Source organism: Helicoverpa armigera, chromosome 4, assembly GCF_030705265.1.
Source record: "Helicoverpa armigera isolate CAAS_96S chromosome 4, ASM3070526v1, whole genome shotgun sequence".
NCBI classification, from domain to species: domain Eukaryota; kingdom Metazoa; phylum Arthropoda; class Insecta; order Lepidoptera; family Noctuidae; genus Helicoverpa; species Helicoverpa armigera.
Window position 1 is genome coordinate 5,800,144 of NC_087123.1, and position 21,057 is coordinate 5,821,200.

At 34.5% G+C, this 21,057-nt stretch overlaps 1 protein-coding gene across 1 annotated transcript; it reads right to left on the minus strand.

Annotated features, from left to right (window-relative positions):
- Positions 1 to 930: 930 nt before the first annotated feature.
- Positions 931 to 10,019, minus strand: LOC110384166 (luciferin 4-monooxygenase). The gene is made up of 11 exons (XM_021345311.3): positions 9,754 to 10,019; positions 7,958 to 8,165; positions 7,600 to 7,786; positions 7,224 to 7,346; positions 6,022 to 6,187; positions 5,763 to 5,900; positions 5,265 to 5,390; positions 4,955 to 5,035; positions 4,252 to 4,398; positions 3,310 to 3,475; positions 931 to 1,626 (listed from the first exon to the last, which is right to left on the minus strand). The coding sequence occupies exons 1-11, from the start codon at positions 9,904 to 9,906 to the stop codon at positions 1,493 to 1,495; spliced, it is 1,629 nt and encodes a 542-aa protein (XP_021200986.3). The 5' UTR covers positions 9,907 to 10,019; the 3' UTR covers positions 931 to 1,492.
- Positions 10,020 to 21,057: the final 11,038 nt, after the last annotated feature.

Here is a 21,057-nt window from a genome sequence, read left to right on the forward strand (position 1 = left end):
TAGGAAGTGGTCGCCCAATTACGGACGCTATGTACGAAAATTAAAATGTTGGCGAATGCTTTTTTGTACACCACCGTATAAAGATGAAATACTAATTTGGATAAAGTTGCTGCTTGAATTACTGATTTGGGTACTGTTGGTGATGATTAGCAGTCTGTAAAATTATGAAACACCCTAATAAACCCATCGAGTTTTCATAAAGAGCAAACATAAAATAGGATTGTGTCAGTGAGTGTGTGTCTCCAATAGTGAAGTGGTTCGAAACTAGGATAGGTCACGTCACTAGAGGCGTTCGTTCAATCAATGCGAATTCAAAACTTTGATGGCTCCAGTCGTTCCGGCGTGGATCCAACTTTGGTTTATGGAGATACCGCTGCCGAATGCGAAAAGTGTCTATCGTGTGGGAATCACTAAACTTACGTATGCTGTGTTCTCTCATGTGGTGATAGGTATCACTGCGAACCGTTTTATCTTGGTATTTTTTTAAGAGCGTGCGGAATATCAAAGGGAATCGCTTAAGTCTTCACTTACATGACTCTAGTGTTATGTAAAACCGTATTTGTATTAAGGAGTTTAACTTCTGCGCTGCTGTACGTACCTCACTTTTGAATCGTGAAAGTTTGAATACTGAACTCGCAAACAACTAGAACCTCAGGTGTATTTACGATAAGTCAGAAACTGCTGATTATAACAAACAGTCGTACTGGCTTCGATAATCCGATTCCGAACAACGGGTTAGGCGAAACTTATTTGCGAGTTTGGCACTTTGTAAATTCGCAAAATTTATAATGCAAATACAAGTTTTTGATAAGATGACCTTTTAAAGTTTTAATTCATAATAACTCAGTTATATATCATATATAATCCTTTTAGCAAATATCATGTTTTTGGTATTTAAGTTTAAACGTAATACAATAACAAAACACAACGTGTAGGTAAAAATAATTTATTTGATAAACTTATTAATTTCATAAATCAAATCTCATTTCCCTTCATCACAATACAATAATAGTAATAATTAATTTATAGCCTAATCATATTTTCCTAAGCTTACATCTAAACAATGGTATGACACAATTTGAGTTATAATTATTGTTTCGAATTTTGTAACAATAAGTACATTGTGTATGTCTTTATCACACACTTGTAATTAACACAATAAATAATACAACATTATTGAGTATAAACATACACACAACCCATTATAGCACCTATTCTTAAAAGTACCTATTCAATTCCGTAAGCAATTTCTATACAATTTGTTTTAAAATTTTGTACTATCTACATTTCAGATGTTTTGGAACCATATAAATATGTCTTACTTTTTTTGTAAGGTTCCACTAAACACAATTTCATACAACCTAATAAATAATGTCCTATATTTTTGAAGTGAGAATTCTGAACACCAACTCGTTCAGAGCACTTAGATCCTCATACGTAATTCAAGTACCCACTATTATTGATGAAATCGAACACTGGCACTTTATCTAGCTCACCAGACGAAGATTTTTTGCGCTACTTCTGCCATCTCCTTTACTTTTGCCCGATGTACTTTGCCGGAAGGCGTGATGGGTAATCCCTCTACGAAGAAGAGACCGCCGCTTATTTGCTTCCCTTCCATGTTTTCTGAAAACAATAAGAAAGCAATTGAGTTAGAATCAAGCTATTTACTTATGAGGCTAGGGGGCGGTCATAAATTTGGAACATGTGTAATCTCGTGAACGGCTATAGATTGTGCCACCTGCGACGCTGAATACGAACTACGGCCGACGGAGATACATTGATATCGGTCAAGGATTTACTACTATGATTGACACTCGAGGCTCTGTCTAAGTAATAAATTACGCTGATCTAACGCCAGTTAAACAACGGTAGATGAGATTGGCATAATTACGCTCAGTGTTTGACTTTATCTTGAAAGATTTTGATTTGATATTTCATAGAAATAAAGTAAATTAATTAATACCACCAAAGGGAATTTATAATTTTTATCTCAAATGCCAAGCCTCAAGGCTTAAGAAAAATCCGACCTCCATCATTTTTCTCGCTTTTTATGTTATTCATACGTTTGAGTTAGCTTTTTTTATGCCATTATATTATCGGTTAACTCGCGGGGAATCTAGATTTATAATTAAGAATAGATACTGAATTAGATCAGTTAAATTGCTACAGACAGACAACTTTTTATGATTTAGCCTCAGATTAAATGTTTTTGTTACAGTTATGATTATTGTTTATATTACACTGGTAACTGAAAAAGAACATTAATCTTTCATTTAGTATTTGATTAAACATTCCACTGTTTCTCTACATATACATATTATACATAGTTCATAGAGTTGATTACGCTTACTGTTCGTCTCAATTTGCTAATGCATGAAAAGATTCTGCGTATCCCGAGGAATATATTATGTACTAAAATTAATTTTAATAAGACCGATTTTATTCTGCAAATGCAAGGGTTTTTGTAATTTCTAAATTGCTACGTACTGAGTCAAAGCGCTGACTGCGAGCAAACAGATTACCTATATTTCTGCTTTGATATCGTTACTAAGAATGAAATGAATTCGTTGGCCACAGTTGTACGTTATTTTATATAAATGAATGTTATTACTGCGATGTACGGACCAACTGTTACACAAGTAATTATGACATGCGATATGAGTTTTCTTGAACCATCAAATGAAATACGGATTTATGATTGCTGTTTCAAAACAAAATATTTGAATTTGTGTTTACTTTGCATTTTGGCGTGTTATTTTAGGAATGAGTGTATTCGAAAAAGTCGTGAAGTAATGCTACACAAACACAAAATTACAAATAATCAGAATTTGTTAAGGAAATATTTGTTACATGAATGAATATAAAACCTTCATAAGTAGGCCATGTGGGATTTATTAATTGTATGTCACTATTACATACAATTTTATCTAATCACGGACACTGGACATACGTGGTTGGAAATAGTTATATTTATTAGGTATTAACCGATAAAGATTGTGATATTATTCGATTATGGCATTAAATCAAATGTTTCCGATGTTTATCACGATAAAATAATCACTGCATTGATTCAATGACTATCAGAAATGTATTTTCGAGAATGTACAGATTTTTGTTTGTCCACTTTATCTGATTTACATAAGGAAAGATAAATATGCTAACGACTTTAATATGTTCGGAGTACGTTGTTGTTTTCGGGTTATATTTTTTATTTTTGCACGAGTGGTCTTATGTAGGTACAAATTCAGTTTGTATGTAGGTATGTATTGTATAAATGTTTTATGACTATAAGTTTATAATACGTACTTCTTATTAAGTCGAAGATCTCTTGTGGGTCTACTTTGTCACCGTTCCTCCTCTGCAATGCGATGAGTGGCAGTTCTTGGCAATCCATGTGTGGCTCGCTGACCACGCACGCGTCCAACACAGCTGGGTGACGCTTGATGATCTCTTCGATTTGTAGGGGTGAAATCTGAGAACAACATATTAAATAATATTAAATATTATGATGTATAAAATCAGTCTATACTTAGAAACCAAGTTACGAAATTAAAAGCAAACTTCAAAGGATCAAGCAAAAATTACAAATATTTATAAAGGCTGTAATAAGAACATTCATAAAATACTTGGCTACACAAAATTAATTTATCTGCAAGAATGACTGCGGCTTGAAACCTTTGATAATAATTATATTATTGTAACCACTTTTGAGTGGCTGAGTTTACACGGTTTCAAAAATAAATGGAACTGTTCATGTGAAAGCGTCCTTTGAAAATGAATCGTATCATTTTTAACATCAGTTAAGAGAAAAGGCGACGATATTAATATTGTTTGAAAACATGAAGCGTTGTGAAATGTTTTCATGAAATGGAGACGTCGAACTGCAGAGGGATTTGGTAGATATTTTTCTTGTGAAATAAGACTTAGTTTTCTCTTGTCGCATATCAAGCGACTCGAGACACTGCTCTGCTAGAATGAATCAGAGCGTGAGAGAAATAAGTCTAGCTAAGTTTACGCTGACTGAGTATTCGCCTTACATTATATTCAGACATTTGCTACCAGCGGTATTTCAAAGAAAACTTTTAGTATGATTTGATTGCATTGTCGTTTTCATGGTCACTGCATCCTTTGTGCATTTTATTCATCACTTGAACTTCTAGAGAAACATTGAAGTTTTTCATTAGAAAATGTAATTAAGTAGCTAGTTAGGGTAGATTCTAATTAAAAATATAAATGATTTTTGCTTACCAGAAAACCGTAGTGCTTAATTAAAAGTCTCTTGCGCTCGACGAAGTAGTAATAATCTTGGTCGTCCCTGTAAAACATGTCGCCTGTCTTGAACCATCCGTCATCTGTGAGTATGGTCTTCGTTTCCTCGGGATTGTTTAGATAACCCTGGAAATAAAATCAATTATAATTTGTGTTCGTAAGTGTTTACACTGCCCGCTTGTTGTGTGGATCGGTGGCAATATTTTGTGAGTTATATGGCTTATTTTGTGTGACAAATTCCGGGACAAACAAGTGAGGTTCATTGGTAAATATAAAAAATGTTTTGTAGACCACTCTGATACTGTGAAGGGGAGTCTATTCTGCAATTTTCTCTAACTTGTTAACTACAAACTGGAATACTCTGATATAATATTCAGAATATTTTATTGAGTAATCGAGTAAGTCGGGACGGGACCGAATCGGTATTAGCGCAGGTAAATTATGAATGTGTGTTCATCCTTAGGGCATTATCATCCGTGGGCCACGGCTTAACTAACGGTTTACCTTTTCGGGGATTGAATTTCTGAAAATCATTTTCAACCATTCCCCGTTCAGAAGGTATTGATTAAAATATTTTGTTACTCGAGTACGAAAGGGTTGCGATGTATGTTTTTGCGTGGAATGCTAAGACCTGCCCACAATAATGTTTTAATAATTTGGAAATATTGATTGAAATAATTACCTTAAAGAACGAATCGCCCTTGACCCATAGTTCGCCAGTTTTGTGACTACCTTCTAAAGCAACGCCGTCGTCACCCATGAGCTGCAAATAAATGATTGATTATTAACAAAAGCCAATAATTGATAAGTTGTCAACAGTCACTGTTACACCTGCTGCCTCTCTCATTACTTATAATTCTACTGTTTATTCCAAAGTAATCAATCATGCCAATCAATCACATGATTGTACGAGAAGATTATCAATTTCCCGAAAAAGTGTATTTTGCTTAGTAACCATCACATTTTATCTTTATTTAAATGTAGGTACGTACCTTGAACTCATATTGAGATTGCGGCTTTCCACTGGAGCCGAATGGTGTGTCGTTATCAAAGTCAAAGATAGGTACCAACAGCTCCGTCATACCGTATGCTAAGTACATGAATGCGCTGCATACACTCTGTAACAAAAAGGTACGCTTTTAATAAAACAACAAACAAACAAAATAGTATAAAGGTGTCAATGTGGCTTTTCATTATAAATAAAAGGCGAAATATAGAGTTGCTGAAACTATATAGCATGTACGTTTATATTACGGTATATAACATCAGTCTCCACTGATAATATTCTGTTTCCCCAAGATAAAACTTATTTGGAATCCATTGAGATGTTGCTAGCTAACAATATCTCAACGAATTCAGAATATTTCTCTTTGGAAAATATAAAGCTGGGAGCCTTAGTTTATGAAATTAGGTCAATAAGAACAACGATTTTTCTTTTACAGTCCACGATGGACCTCTATCGGATATATTATGTGAGCTCCGATACTTACTCTAAATCTGTCCAGTAATGGCTTCTCGATAGCGCTGCCGCCAATAAGAATGTATTTGAAACTCGATAAGTCACAGGTTTTTTCAGCCGCGTTCAGGAAATGTCCCAGTATGTATGGCGTAAATGCCGTGGTGACGGGCTGAAATATACAAAATATTTTAATATCAAGTAGGTATAAATCACAGTAGCACTGCTATCGGTTATCAGCGCTTATAAATAACATCTAGTCGTTATCGGTTAATGTTATTTATCATAATTACCCGGTATTGATTGATAAGGGTGACAAGCTTCATTGGTGTCAGTGGTTCAGACGACTGTACCCTGGTGGCACCCTTCAGGGGGCCAGACATGAAGTATATGAGTGACGACACCCATTGTAATGTCGCCATGGCCAGGATGGTGTCCACACTATCCGGGAATGGTGACCTGCGCAACAAAAAAAGAGGCTCATTATGATGTGCAATTTATGGAATGACATCACTAAATCTTTGTGTGAGATTTTTTCCAGATTTAGCTGACGTTACACAGATATTTGGCTTTTTATGAGAGAAACTATTTTATGTTACTATGTTAAACTTTCGTATGTCGAAAGTTTGATAGCCATGATTTAGTTAATGCAGTAAAATCGCTGCTTTAAATGTTTGAACGGTGCGGTGAGCCCCAGCAAGACTTAAGTTTTGGACATTAACTTCAACTAATACTATTAATTTATTATTTACCGATATGCGATGTTACAAACTAAGTAAACTTGCAGTAAGTTTTGGAGCATGTTTGCTGTAACAAAGTTCCGAGGGCATATGCTCATAATTAATTGATCGGTTTAATTGATTTATGTATTAAACTAATATAAGACCGCAGCCTTATATCAGCTTGGTGTAGAATACATTAATAAGATAACAAAAGTAGCTAGACGCTCGCTTCGTATTTAAATGAAATAATGTATTTTGTGCAATGCACTGTTCGGACGCAGAATGTTATCGCACATTAGTCGCAAAAAGAACAAATGAAAAGAGAGAGACGAATAGTATGAGAAAAACATGAAGATACGTCAATTCCCCTAATAGAGGAATTAGGATAATCAAAGCAAACTGTCTCCATTAATATTGTTATTCTGATACTTTGAATTATGATTGTTTGGCAAATTAATGATTCAATCGCTAATGCCGTCGACGGTTATAATCCGACTCGCCCAAACTAATCGGCTAGCCAAGTGACAAAGCCGAGGATTGTGATTTTAATTTATTATCGTTTTATTACAGTTGCTATATCAGCTGTATTTCAGGTTTAAAAACAAACTACGTATTATGCAAAGATAAGATTAGTATGTCACAATATACATTCATAATGATGTCATTAACACATCGAGGAATACCTTTTTATTGCTTTTTATTGCAGGTGTTATAATACCTTAAAATAGTACATGTGAATGTTGTGAATCATTCTTTATTTATAGTTTACTTACCACCAATTAATAATTCCGTTGAGTAATGTGTCGAACGGTATGACAGCCACTTTGGGCCGGCCAGTCGTGCCGCTGGTTAGCATCAGCCATGCAATTGTAGTGGAGTGGTCGAATTCAGCTGGCCTATAAATATCACACACGTTAAAATGGACAATTTATTTATAAGCCGTGTATGTGGTAAAAGAAGACTAACAAGTTCGATAAGTTAAATGGTGCGAATGACTAGTGAGAATAAGTACTTAATTATTATCGTTTTCTTAAGGATGTGTTGGATTATTTCGTTTAACGTACGGTATTTTAATTAGTTAATTGTATGCAGGTGTTTTAACTAAGTTATACTTATATTTTAAAGAAATGAGTGTTAATGATTCTTTACCTAAAATTAACTTTGGTGCCGGTATACATCTTGACGAAAGCATCAATGTCAGCTGTTTTGTCGTCGAAGAACACAATTTTGGCCTTCAGTTTGTTCTGTCTTAATGCCGCGTTGACCTTTTCTTCACAAGCTTTCTGGCAGAAAATGATCTTCGGAGAGATGTAGGGGAATAAACTGATCAAATCATCTGCAAGCAAAGATAATTGGATTATTAATTAATGTGGTTAATATCGTTGAAGTTTACACCTATTTTTAGCCCAATATTTTTTTGTCTCAAATATACAAATTCAGACCAAAAGAAAACATTCATCTTGCTTATTCATCGAATTGAGGTCCTACTGAAAAACAAAAGACTTACTTTTTCCAATGCTAGGATCGATACCGCACATTGGGTAGCCACCCAAGTGACAGGCGAAGTATGGGATGCACAGGTCCATGTGGTTGGGCCCCATGACAATGGCGGGGTCCCCTGGCTTCAAGCCTGCCTTCATCATAGCGCTGGCGAGGCAACACATGCGCTTTGCAACGGATTTGTTTGTTTCTTGTTGGCCGGTCGCGAAGTCAATCTGGAATCATCCATTATATATTTATTGAAGAGTTATTGAAGTATAGATTAGTATGTGAAAAAATATTTCGGTGATGAATTTAATGTATCCTAATTATGGTGCATTACCTTCTATAAAGCATTGAAATATTTCACATCCATTTTTTATTTATAATATCACCTTTGTCACTGACTTGTGATCAAAGGAATGTTAAATAATGGAAAAAATAGTTTCCTGTTAGCAATAGTTTATCGACCTAAGTAAAAAAAGCGAGTTCGGAAAACGTTTCTATAAAAGCGGAACACAAATAAAAATACAATTAAATTGCCAAAGAATAATTAGGCTATAATTGAGTTTGTTAGATCTTGGCTCATAAAATAAATCTTCATTAAATTTTGATTAGAGTTTTTTCATTGTTTTGATTGCCAAAATAAAATTTGCCTTCGACTTGAAGTCGGAAATTAAATATTTTGTTATTAAAGTTTGGTTTGTGCAGCTTGTAAGAATAATTTCCTTTATTAGAATTATTATAACAAGTACGACGAGACTTCGTTATGAAAATTATGTATCTTCTAGTATAGGTAGGTATGACTTTCAGGTTTTAATTTTCTGATTTCATAATTGGTTAGATTAGTAATTTCGTAATTTAGTTTAAATAATCGGTTCATATCTGTATACAAGAAGGATGTGTTAATCTATGTACCTACATCCTTTTAAATATGTGCGTTATATTAGATACTGTATTTATATGGAAATATCCGTGATTATTTACCATATATTTTTCAGTTCAACAATAGGCATAATTTCATGTAAAATTTTATTAACAAAGTTAATTCTATTGAGACTTTCATTTGGATTTTTTCAGTGGCTGCCCAGATATCAGTTAAATTTATTATTGTAGTGTATTTTTACATATTTACAAATGCAAGTATTTTCATATGACTACATAAGTATTCCAAAACGCAAAGATCATAGAATCAGCTACAAAGTTGTAACAGACAAAACAATTTTAAAAATAAACACATATTTAAAGGATCGATAGTAGCTGGCAGCAGTTTATCTTGGAACATTCGTAGTACTAGGTCAAATGAACAAATAGTTCTCTTACTACGTGAGAGTCGTGGCAGTGTAAACTATGTACGCGAACACGTATTCGGTACTGAGTTATTTCAGTTTTACCGCAGTTTGCTTTCGCCTTATTAGTTTTCTTTTTAAAAATTTCACCTACCACTTCCAACTATGAGCTTCGTGATTTTTATATTCATAATAAAAGTATCCGACGTAATTCGATTTATTATTCAGTTGGTTGTATTACTTGAGGTATTTGCGGTTTGTTTATCGAAACACATGGTTTGAACCACATTTCGTAGAAAACTGGATCGAATTCTGAGAAGACGTTGTATGATGTCGATCATTAGTAACATATTACTACAGGTTCTGCTTGTAGTCCGTAAATTGACTTAAAAGTTGAGTGGGCTTTATTTTCGGAACACTTTTTATTTAAATAGATTCATACATTTTCAACATTAAAACGGTAAAGGCCCGGGAGATGATGATGATGAAAAGTAATATTCAAACAAACTCGAAATAAGACAAAAACATAACTTACTTGGCAGATCATGTCAGGGTTATCCAACATAGATTCCAGGATGACGTGGCCAATGTGGGTGTCTTTTTCCTTGATGCTGTACCGTTCCGCCGCAACCTTGCGCAGACGCTCCACACGACTACTCACTCTAGTATTGCTATAGATATCCGTCATCTTGCTAAAATAACGCACCTTTTGTCACAAAAAATAAATAAACCGGATCGCGTATTCTGACTGCACGGAAAAGTGGATTAGGTTACCAGTGTTTTTTCCACTAATGAGTATTATCAGTGAAAATCGTTTATATATGTTTCACTCATTATTTTTATCTATTCGATGATTGCGTTATGAAGTTTTGATAGATATCTCTTAATCTTCGCTTTACTGGCTGGTTGATAAGTCAATGACTACATGTGGGCTTATCCTTAGCATTATTTTAATTGCATGAATGGTGAATAATGTTTTCTTTGACCGATTATGAGAAACAGTTGCAGGAAATATTTAATTTAATTAATGAATTTCGTTTGCTAGGTTGATGTTCTGAGAAGAAGAAACACGAAATAATATTAACGGTGGCTTTATTATTTTCATGGAATCCTTTAAAAGTTGTTCGGTGAAATCGCAAAACTTAATCGTTTGAAATGCTTCTCAAGGAAGATGTTGAAGAGACCCTTGATATGGCGATGTTACAAGCTATTTTTAGAATATTAATGAATTGAATTCAATGTTGATATGTATCAACTTAAGAAAGTCATTGCTTTTCGATGACGTATTATTTTGTAACTCTGGTTATCATTGTGATTCTTAATATATTGTCTTTCAGATACTAAAAAGTAAAGTGATGTTGACCTTTCCTATTAAACATATGAATTTAAAGAAAAATAAGGTTGTACACTAACATACAGGCATAATTCTGCGTGAAAAAATATTTTAAATTCAAAGTGGGTTATAATCACACAAACATAAGCTTAATTTTCATGAGGTATCTGTAAACAAAGTTATCACGCTAGATGTATATCTATTACAAAATATTAAATTATCTTGTATCCGATTTAAAATGGGGTTTTTCCTCACTACTGCCAGTGTGTTAAGGATAAACAAAGCCAGCAGTTTGAAAAGGCAACAAAATATGGTTTATGCGGCATTTTTTGTCTCCTGTCCATCAAGTGTCATGCGGGGATTTCGGCCTGGGGATTTGGAAAAATGAAGCCAATGAAAAAAGTAGGCTAATGCTAAAATTAATCCCAATTTTAATAAAATAACGTTTCTTTTAATATAATTACGAAGAAACAGCAGCATAAAAAATGGTTCGTTTAAAATTAAGCCATTTTTGCGTAATGACCTAGTTTCGCAGATTTTGCTTTGTTAAGTAATGCTTGAAATTAACAAGTTTTAGTTTGTGGTTACTTTTTGTGGAGGTTCGGTATCCGTTTTCATCACAATTTATTCGAAGAATTTTGTAAAGATACCTACTGGCCAAACTTTTAGTATTTCTCTACGCTGATGTAGGAAGACAAATGGTATAGAGCGGAATAAATCTTAACGGAACAGTCCAAAATGGATACAACAAATTAGCTTCCATTTGTTTAATTTACTGACATCAAATAGATTTGTGCTGTTGTTGACGTATCATATCGTTATGATTATAATCTCGTATATTTACGTAATGAATTGTTATAGAATTTCTAACATGTTTACAATATTGTATTAGTGCATGTCAAATCGTGGTTGGATTTGGTTATGAATTCGGAAAATAATATATGTACAATATTTGTAGGCATTTCATTGCTCTCAAAAATATTAGGTACGAGATTCGTGAAGAATAAATAAATTAACTTTTCCGCAAAGCTGGATAAATACATAATTTTAGAAACATGAAACTGAAAAACAATTTAATTTTATATCTTTATACTCAAAGATTTGATGGGCCTATTATAAATCAAAGTAGCGATCATTATCATAATAATTTACGCCTATTAATACTTACTTTGTTTTATCTAACATCGTATTTGTTTCTACGAAAGGCTAGGAAATACATTTAATGCAAAACATGTAACGTACGTGCCTGAAACACATAACAATTTACAGAGGTATAATGGATAGCCGTTCTGAAAACACGAAAAGCCGGCTTTTTGATGATAATATAAGATTATAGATGACGGTAACCTTGCCAGAAACAGCTCAGTTTCGGTAATAAATAAAAATGCTTGTACACATTCAAATTATCGGTTTCCACGTGTTAAAATAAGGCCTATATACGGAAAATATGTTTATCGGAATAAGTGTAACGTTTTTAAATGAACAGAATTCGCTGTATACCTAATATAGACACCTGCATTTTAAAGGAATTTCTTGTTGCCTTAGTTACAATGTCTAGTGTGTAATTCACGATTAAACAAATCACGAATTTGTAGTGTAGATAATATAATATAAGGAAATGAATTGATAATGATCGATGATTGTAATTCGTCAAACTACAGACAGGTACCCATGTATTGTTGGAGAGTTTGTTTCGAGGCACACCACAAAGGTAGAGGTCAAGGATCGGCTTTGTGAGAGTTTTAATTATTATGTGTGCTAAGTATAATGAAGAGGACACTTTTTTGTTTTTTTTTGTACCCTAAAGGCTTCGAAACTCCTACTGGACCGATTTGAAAAATTCTTTCACTATTAGGAAGTTACACTTTTCCCGAGTAACAATGGTTATATTTTATCTTGGTAAGGGCAGTGGTACTCATGGGATGCAGGTGAAACCTCGGGAAAAGAGCTAGTGCTCCATAAAAAAAACTCCCCACGTGCAAGGATCAAACTTGCATAACAATTTTATCTTTCTATTTAGGGTCTGTTATAAGTTTAATTTTGTAATACGAAAAATATATCGTTTTCCTGTGTTATTGTCAAGTAGTGAGTTTTGTTTTCCGGTGAGAAACACGCTATCAGTTATAGGATAGCTGCTTAATTATAATAATCTTGGACGTCACAACTACGTGCGCAAATACTGCAGTAATTTAAAAATAATTAAGAATTGTTTATACGTAGATACAAATTAAGTGCACAGTAGAAACAAGAGCAAATAAATCGCCAATATTGAATCAATCGAGGTCTAAGTAACTCAATAAAATAAAACAGATTTTCGGGTCTATGTTATTACCACAGATTTGTTTAGGAGATAAAACGTGAGAATTTGTTGCTTTCCTTTGCAGTTGAATAATTCAGGTATGCTCGATGTGCCCTGTTAGCAATTTAGCATTTACCTCATAGTAATAATTAGCTCCAAAAGTGGCTCTGGCTGGGAAAGATCAACAGCGACGGATGTGCGGCGCGAACGATCGAACATAAAACTTTAATGAGTTTTGCCTCTTCTTGTTATCTTAAGGCAGGTTCAACAAAGTTTTACGTTGTTCTGTTTATTGAACATAGCACAGTTTGCCCACAACTCAATATGAAATTATGTTTAAGTTTTAATTAACGGTCAGAACAAACTTAATTCAATTTGGAGTTTGGACAGAGCAAACCGTTTTAATGTAACCGTAGGTTTGCAATTATAGAAGCAGTAGTTTGATCATAGATCTTGGGGCAAAGCTTCACTTGCTTGCAGAATCTTGTTAAGATTGAACCACTTATAAATTGAATTTCGCTTTATCCATTAGACTAGATGGCGTGCGGAGTTAGGGTAGTTACTCTGTACTCCTGCTTCTGTAAGATCGATGATCGATGGAGCAATGAGGTTGTGTGATGACATTTGATTTCATAAAATATTTTGGGAAACGCTATTATAGATTGTAGATGCCATTAATTTCTGAAGATGTTAATCAACATAAAATTTCCTGTATAGGTACCTACTTAAGAACTTAATCACTTACGTAAGACAATATTGTCTTTTCTGCATTTTTTGTGATAAAATCTATATGCTTAAACATAATCCCTTTATTATTTACAGATTGATTAAGGAATTAATCAAATTCTCGAAACCAAACATTCATAATCATTGTTTTTCAAAAGTTGAGATATTGAATTCTATGTTCCTCTTATGTTGTTTTTTTTTCTTAATTTACCTTATTCGATTTTTGAAAAGTGTATCAGTTAGTAAGAGATTCGTAAACTGACGTAGATATAGAAATAGGCAATTGAAAGTTCAAATAACTGTAATTTATACCAATTTAATTTGTGTAAACAGAAGGCTATGTATTTAATACAATGTAAGCCCAGAATAACTAAATTATGTTCTTGAAATTGGCACTTCAATTAAATTAATTCAAATAGTTGTTTACAATGTTGGTGTTATTATAACCACTTACAGCGAGTGAATGAACTTTTATTAAAATTCTCTTTGAACGTAAAAGTAAGCTAAGAAATCTTGTGATGTTGCGGTAACTTTGTGGTGGAAATATAAATATTCTAATTAAGTTTACTTACCTAACGTTGGCAGTTGTACCGTTTAAAATCAAGTAGAAGCATGTGGCAGCAAGGTGGCAAGGCGACGGAGTTTAGTAGTGCACTTGAACTTACGGCTTCGAAACACGCGATTACTTGACAATGTGCAACGTAATTGCAGAATTAGAAAAGTTTCAGCTCGGACTGTACTGCTTTTATTTCTTGAAAGTAGACCTACCCACAGACAAACAAATAGTTTTCTTTTTGGATTTGTTGTTTCTAAACCCCACTCAATTTGTTTTATTATATTCTATTTACAGATTAGAAAATATCTATTTACTGAAATATAATGATATACTTTGTACTTTGCTTACAGGACTGATAGCGACTGATGGATGCTGTAAAGGATCCAAAACGTTGGGATTAAATAATTAACATAACCGCGATAAAATCCGTAAAAGTAGTTTTATTTAAATATCAATCAAAGTTTTTGGCCGGTCTTATTCCGGACAAACGCCTAATCGTTGTTCTGTGCGCATTCCCATACATCTCTGAAGTTATCAAGCGAGCGATCAAACTGTCGGCCGACTAAAAAGTTTGCAGTATGCAGTTACTATCAGGCCTAAACAGGTATGTGGTTAATATGTTTCAAAGTCACAAGAATGCTTTGTCATTTCTACATAATTGACGTTTAATATTCATAAAAAGCATTATCTATGATAATTATTTGATGCAATGAAGTATTATAATTAGGTAGGTACATATTGTTATCCAAATACTTTATATTATTACGATCAATTTACATAGGTATTGATATGTTATCAATATTGCTGCATTTTTTGATGAGATTCAAGATCAAGATATTGGTATTTTGTATGCAGTTTTTGGGATTAGCCTCCCAATATAGCGTTCCAAGGTTTTTTTCGTTCAGTTGTTTTGTATTTTTATCCGACACAGAAGACGGTAAATTACCACTAATGTTACTTAGTTCCTCAAACACTATAGAAACTAAGCTAATCAATATTGAGAAGTCAATAAATATTAGTAGTATTCGATGTATCAAAGCCGACTATTGCTATTTAATTGTCATTACAACTTAGCGGCGTGGATCCAATAGCACTTTTTAATGTCGCTGCGTCAAATTATACGTGTAGCCTGTTTAATGTAATACAATATATTCATTTCTGACACTTACAGTAATTTATATTTTTCCATTTTATATTGTAGATAACTTTTCGCTGATTCTGTGGCCCCAACTCAACACTCACATGAATAGTATCGCACTCTGCTCCGGTAATATTAACGAGCAAATTACTGTAACTGTAACGCTAACCCTACGATTACTCATGTTTTATAGCCCTAAGTGAAAGTCACGGTCAGAATAGCCGTCACTCCTCACCGATCCCCTCGAAATTCACATACGAAGGAGACAATTTTTTTTAATACCTATCTTTTTACGTGCGAACTAGATGTGGTATAAAATTTTAAGATGGAAGGTAGCAATTAGGTAGCAATTATCAGCTCTGTTTGAAAAAAAAAATTCAATACTTTTGCCCCGTTTCTTCACTCTGGCGTGTCTTCAAGTGATATCAGAATGGCTGTCACCTTTAGATGCTGATTATCTAAAAAACTTCGAAAGTAGGAATTGGTAGGTATTAATGGTAGCTGGTAGTAATTAGATAGTAACTCTATATGTTATTTTGTATTTCATTGGGGATTGGTGAGGAGTGACAGCGACTCTGACGGTCACAAATGAAAAGGGAAAGAAATCCCCACATAGTTTTATGTACGTACATAAAATATGCTCTAATGTTGAATGAAATAACCTCTTGTTTGATAGATCTTAAGCCAATAGATAAGTATCATTGATAGCAACGATGTAGAATAATATCGACTTCGTTCAATGATTACCAAGCTTGGAAAATGGATTGGCTGCAACGTCTTTAATCACACACTGTAACGAACTATTCTTATACAATGTGTTCAAATTCGACAGCTGAACGAAGAATAAAAAAGTTTTTATTGTAAGGAGGTGGCATTATTTCTTTGCTTTTTGGATACGATTTTTGGTACGTAGAAGCGACTGAAATAGTTGAAGGAAAGGATGGAGTGAGAAACTTTACCTGTACCTCTGTAATAGCTAGCTGTTGCTATCAAAACGAAGTAACTATTGAGCTGTATTTATTTGTTCTGTACACAGCTACACACTACCTACTCAACTCATACGTTTAGTATTGAGCCATCTAAATGCTTAGAAGATTGCATCGTGTAAGCCATATACAATCTGCCACAACACTGTTGCTGGAGCTAATGAAATGGAGTAAAAATGCTATTTTATTATTGCATCCCTTTCCCATTTGGTGGAAGCTTATCTTATTATAGAGGTGTTGGCTAGCACTAGTCATGTGAAGCTTATTTCCCAGCCGAGAGCGAAAACACCAGGTCTCTGCCAAGCAAACATACACAAAACTCGATTCATGTACCTACATCATAAGGGTATTTTCCGCGTGTACACATAAAAGTTAGCGTTAAGATTGCTGAGTAGTGAACAAAACGGTCCAACTAACGGGTGCGTTTCTGCCGTGATGCGAATATCGGCCGGCGTCCTACTTCGGCGTCGAGCACGTAGGGAAAACAATGTCTCACAGACGTAGTTATCTACATAAGTAAACCAGAATGCGGTGCCACTGCTAATGCTCCTTTTTCGGTGCACAGCGTTGGTTTTTACGTTGCAATAATCGGAATTCGGATCATACATTGCAACTGGTCCAATTTTCCGTCCAACTTCGCGTTTGCAGCTTCAGTGGGCGGAAAAATAAAAGGAAGACGACGTGGTTTCGGAAGTTTGAGCAAGATGATATACTGTTTATGTCATAGATGCGAAAATCTAGTTTCTAAGTAACTAAATAAGTATAATTTACGGAGGACTATCACACAGCTGGGTTTATTCTCGAGTGCTAAAGTAGGTGTCGCAGAATAACTTGTACATTTTATAAAAGTTTGTAATGAATTTTGGTAACTACTTCAGTAACAAAGGCGAAGGTCAGCGGCGGCGTAGTAAATTATAAAAGTTTCACCTGCATCCCGTGGCTACATTAGAACAAAGCGGAGTCGCCGCTCCTAAATAAACGGCTCCGGAACGTTGCAGCCAGCTCCGACTGCTATTTTCAATTTCAAATTTGCCTCTCCAACGACAATAGAATTGCAGCATTTTATGTGAAAAGTTTTTGCGATCTGCCTTTATTCAGGTCATTGGAATTGTAAAAACGTTGATTTTTTTATCCACACGATGTATCAGGGGAAGCTACTTTTAGTCCCAATTTTATTTAGTCGGTTATGAAAATTTATGTGAGCGTGCCTTTTCGCAGGCATGTCGAGGTGTTTGTCTCGTTTGAGATAAATTGTTTGCGCAGCGAGCAGCATCCAAGTAATTTGAAGTGGCGCAGTTGTCTAGCAAGCTGCGTGTGGCGGTGTCTCGCCAATTCCGCCGCGACGTGAGCTCTAATCACCCTCTTTAAACGGAGACTCACGTTCCCGACCGGGAGGAAACGTTTATTTTAATTCCCCACAAATGCGTGTCTAATTTCAACGGATGTGTTTTGTTTAATTTCGAAGGATTATAATTGCTACGATACACGGATTAGGTATGAGATCTTTAGAAGTACGCTTCGAGGTATTTTGTTGTAGAGGCTTGTGATCCCTCGGGAACTCTCTCATCTTACTTATATTGTAAGTAGGTTAACAATGTTTATAAACTTCCAACATATAAATTATTAACGCTGCCTAAGTAAAGTATTTTAGTAGAAGTACTTATTATCGAGCCATAAGTATCTACAATTTCCGAAATTAGCAAAACTTTTTTATTCTGACTAATTCTATTTGGAAATTGTACCTCAGAAAATTGGATGAAGAAAATAAAATCTAATTTTGGAAAGTCTTGATCATTTCGACTATCGGAGTTGTTTTCCTATCGAAATTGGTCCTTCGGGAAATGTAAATATCGTGGCGATAAAAGATGTAGGCCTACAATGACGCAGCTGAGATTTCCTTAATTACAAAGTTTTAACTGAGTGGGTCCACGGTACTTCATTGTGTTTAGAATAATAATTATTTGATTAATATCTATATTTTAATCTGTTCCAAGCTGTTATCAGTTCTATTATATAATTAATTTATAATAATGCGTAATTAATGATTATCATACATACATATCAAATTAATATAGGTAAGGTATCTAAAAGAAGCAAAGGGTACGGTTTCTAAGTGTGTGTAGGTTTAGAAATTATTGATTAAAGCGAGTAAGAAAAATAAAAATAAGACTGCCGTTAGACCTTTATATAACATTCTATCTACATAAATGGAAATAGACACGTTTAATCCTACATTCTACAAATATTATAAATGTAAAAGTTTGTGAGAATGTATGGATGTATGTTTGTTATTCTTTCACGCAGGACCGATTCGGTTGAAATGTAGACAGGCAATACCCTGGATTAACACATAGGCTATTTATTAACACACCACGCGGGCGAACCCGCTTGCGGAAGATAGTATGATTATAATCTTATACACCTTTTTTAATTTTCCCCACATTTACCTAATATTAAAAACCATATGATTCATCCGTGATACTGATCTGCAGTACCTATGGTATTTCTACTAAAGTACCTGTTAGTTAAAAGGAGAACAGGTGTTTGCAATTAATAACTTATCAAAAATATCGAGATTATTGAGTTAGATATTCAGTAACTATTAAGATAAAATTGACCTAATCATAATTTTATGCTATATCCGTGAGTCACAACCAGCCTGGGTAGTTATTGTCATACACTCTTATTTTCAACATAAATGTCAAACATCTATCTAGGCGGCTGTTTGACGCTTCTCGTGACCGAAAGCTGGCTATTACCTCAGACAAAGGATCAGCATGGCCATCCAACGAGGTAATGCTGCCAGCCTCTTGGGTACGCTCCCAGTTGAGAGCGATGGGGAAGAAATTTTTTTGACGCGTTTTAGGTATAGTGTTTTTTTTTTGTTTTGTTTTACTAGGATATTTTTTTATATGTAATCTCAAATGTATATGGTATATACAAACTGTACGCAATTATATAATTTACTCCGTTGCAATCTGCACCTCTCAGAAATGGTAGTAAGTTGAGATCAATGTAGATACCAAACATTGCATCACGGGTGCAGCGCAAATGCATTGGTGCTCGAAAATACATACTCTAATGGCGGGTTTGAATATTGGATCCGTTATATCAGTAACTGGAAACCAGTTTGTAAACGACGCTTTAAATAGTAATTAAATTAATTAAGTATAAAATGTTTTATTATTAACCAACTTTCAAAAAGAAGGAAGTTTTCGATTCGACCTAGCATATATTTTTTTTGTGTGTTCGTCTTCCTTTGTCGTTTTTAAACCGCATTTTAAAAATATGATTAGCATACCTATGCCTACCTAATTGACTAGAAAAAGGTGTTATGTAATGTAGCTTACCATATACCAATGTTGAACGTATTCCCCACGATAGCTGAGTCGGACGTGAACAAAAACACTTCGGTCCACCTGGAAATCAACATTCATTGCGCGGCCACCAGACTAATGAGGTAATTACTGGGGATTATATAAATGAAATGGATGGCCGAACCTTCGTTGATGATATTATTTGGGAAACCTATGTTTTATGTGATGTATATGGGCTGCAAACAGCAGGAAAACTTCCATAACATATTATAAATCAACTACATATTTTAACATTCCACTGTGAGACTTATAATGATAGATAATGACACTTTTCTTCTTTGACTAGTTAGTCATTAATCATAAGATAAAAAGGAACAAATGACTATAATTGCACAGCCATATATCGGCGAAACCACAAATTAATTAGATTAGATTGCGCACAGCAATCGCAGTAAGTCAGAACGAGCCCAATCGACGAACAGCAATTACAAGCTCGGCACAAACACACCACGAAATTTACGATGACATCTGAAATGAGAAAATTGACGAAAATATTCGCCAGCCTGATACAAGAATGATACACGTCGACGATGGATTATTTGTATTCGAAGTGCGTTCATTGAAGTACGTGCCGCGCTTGTTAATATTGTTACTAAGTAAACTCCATTTTCAATTACTGTATTTGGTTATGCTCGATGGTATGATTCGCGTAATACGTCAAATATGAATCGGCACACCGAAGAGCGAACAGCGGGAAGAATTATGAACATTAATTTGCATGGACGTAGCATAACTCGTAATGGAATGCATTAATGTCGAGTGGGAGGTACAGTGGCTCGCCGAAGAGCACTTTGTAGCAACTCGTTCCGAGCAAAAAGCGTAGCGTAGACACGGATGTACCCTCAGGCCCGGACTTAAGTGCTGCTTCATGCTAACATGTCGGCTACTTACATACTATTTGTTTTTTAAACTGCCAATTTGTTATATATTTTCGGGGAACGTTATTAATAATGTGACGTGATTAAATACGTGATTAGGAAGGGAATCTCCAATATTTTTGTGCCATTCTCAAGATGAGAGGGACTATAGGTAAATATGAAAAGGTCACGATATTTTTGTCTATACAGCTCTGCTATATTACATATTTAACTAGAGCAGTATTGGGATTCTATAAAACTCGATCAACAACTCGCATTTCACTTCGATTCGTAATGTCATTTCATACTTTAGGGGAGGTAGGGAAGGGATGGGCACTTTTTCACATTTATTGCATAAAAAATCAGATTTTACAGATAATCAACTTTTATTGCCATTTCTTATGTTTGGCTAGATAAAATCAAAGAGCTATCCTAAAAATTACAATCAGTTTCAACATTACGAGATATTTAAACGGTTTAAATAAAACCGTCGACACGTCCAAATTTTGTTTAGTCTGACATGCTTTAGTTGGTACTTACGTAGTGTTTAAAGTTACTTTTTGCTTT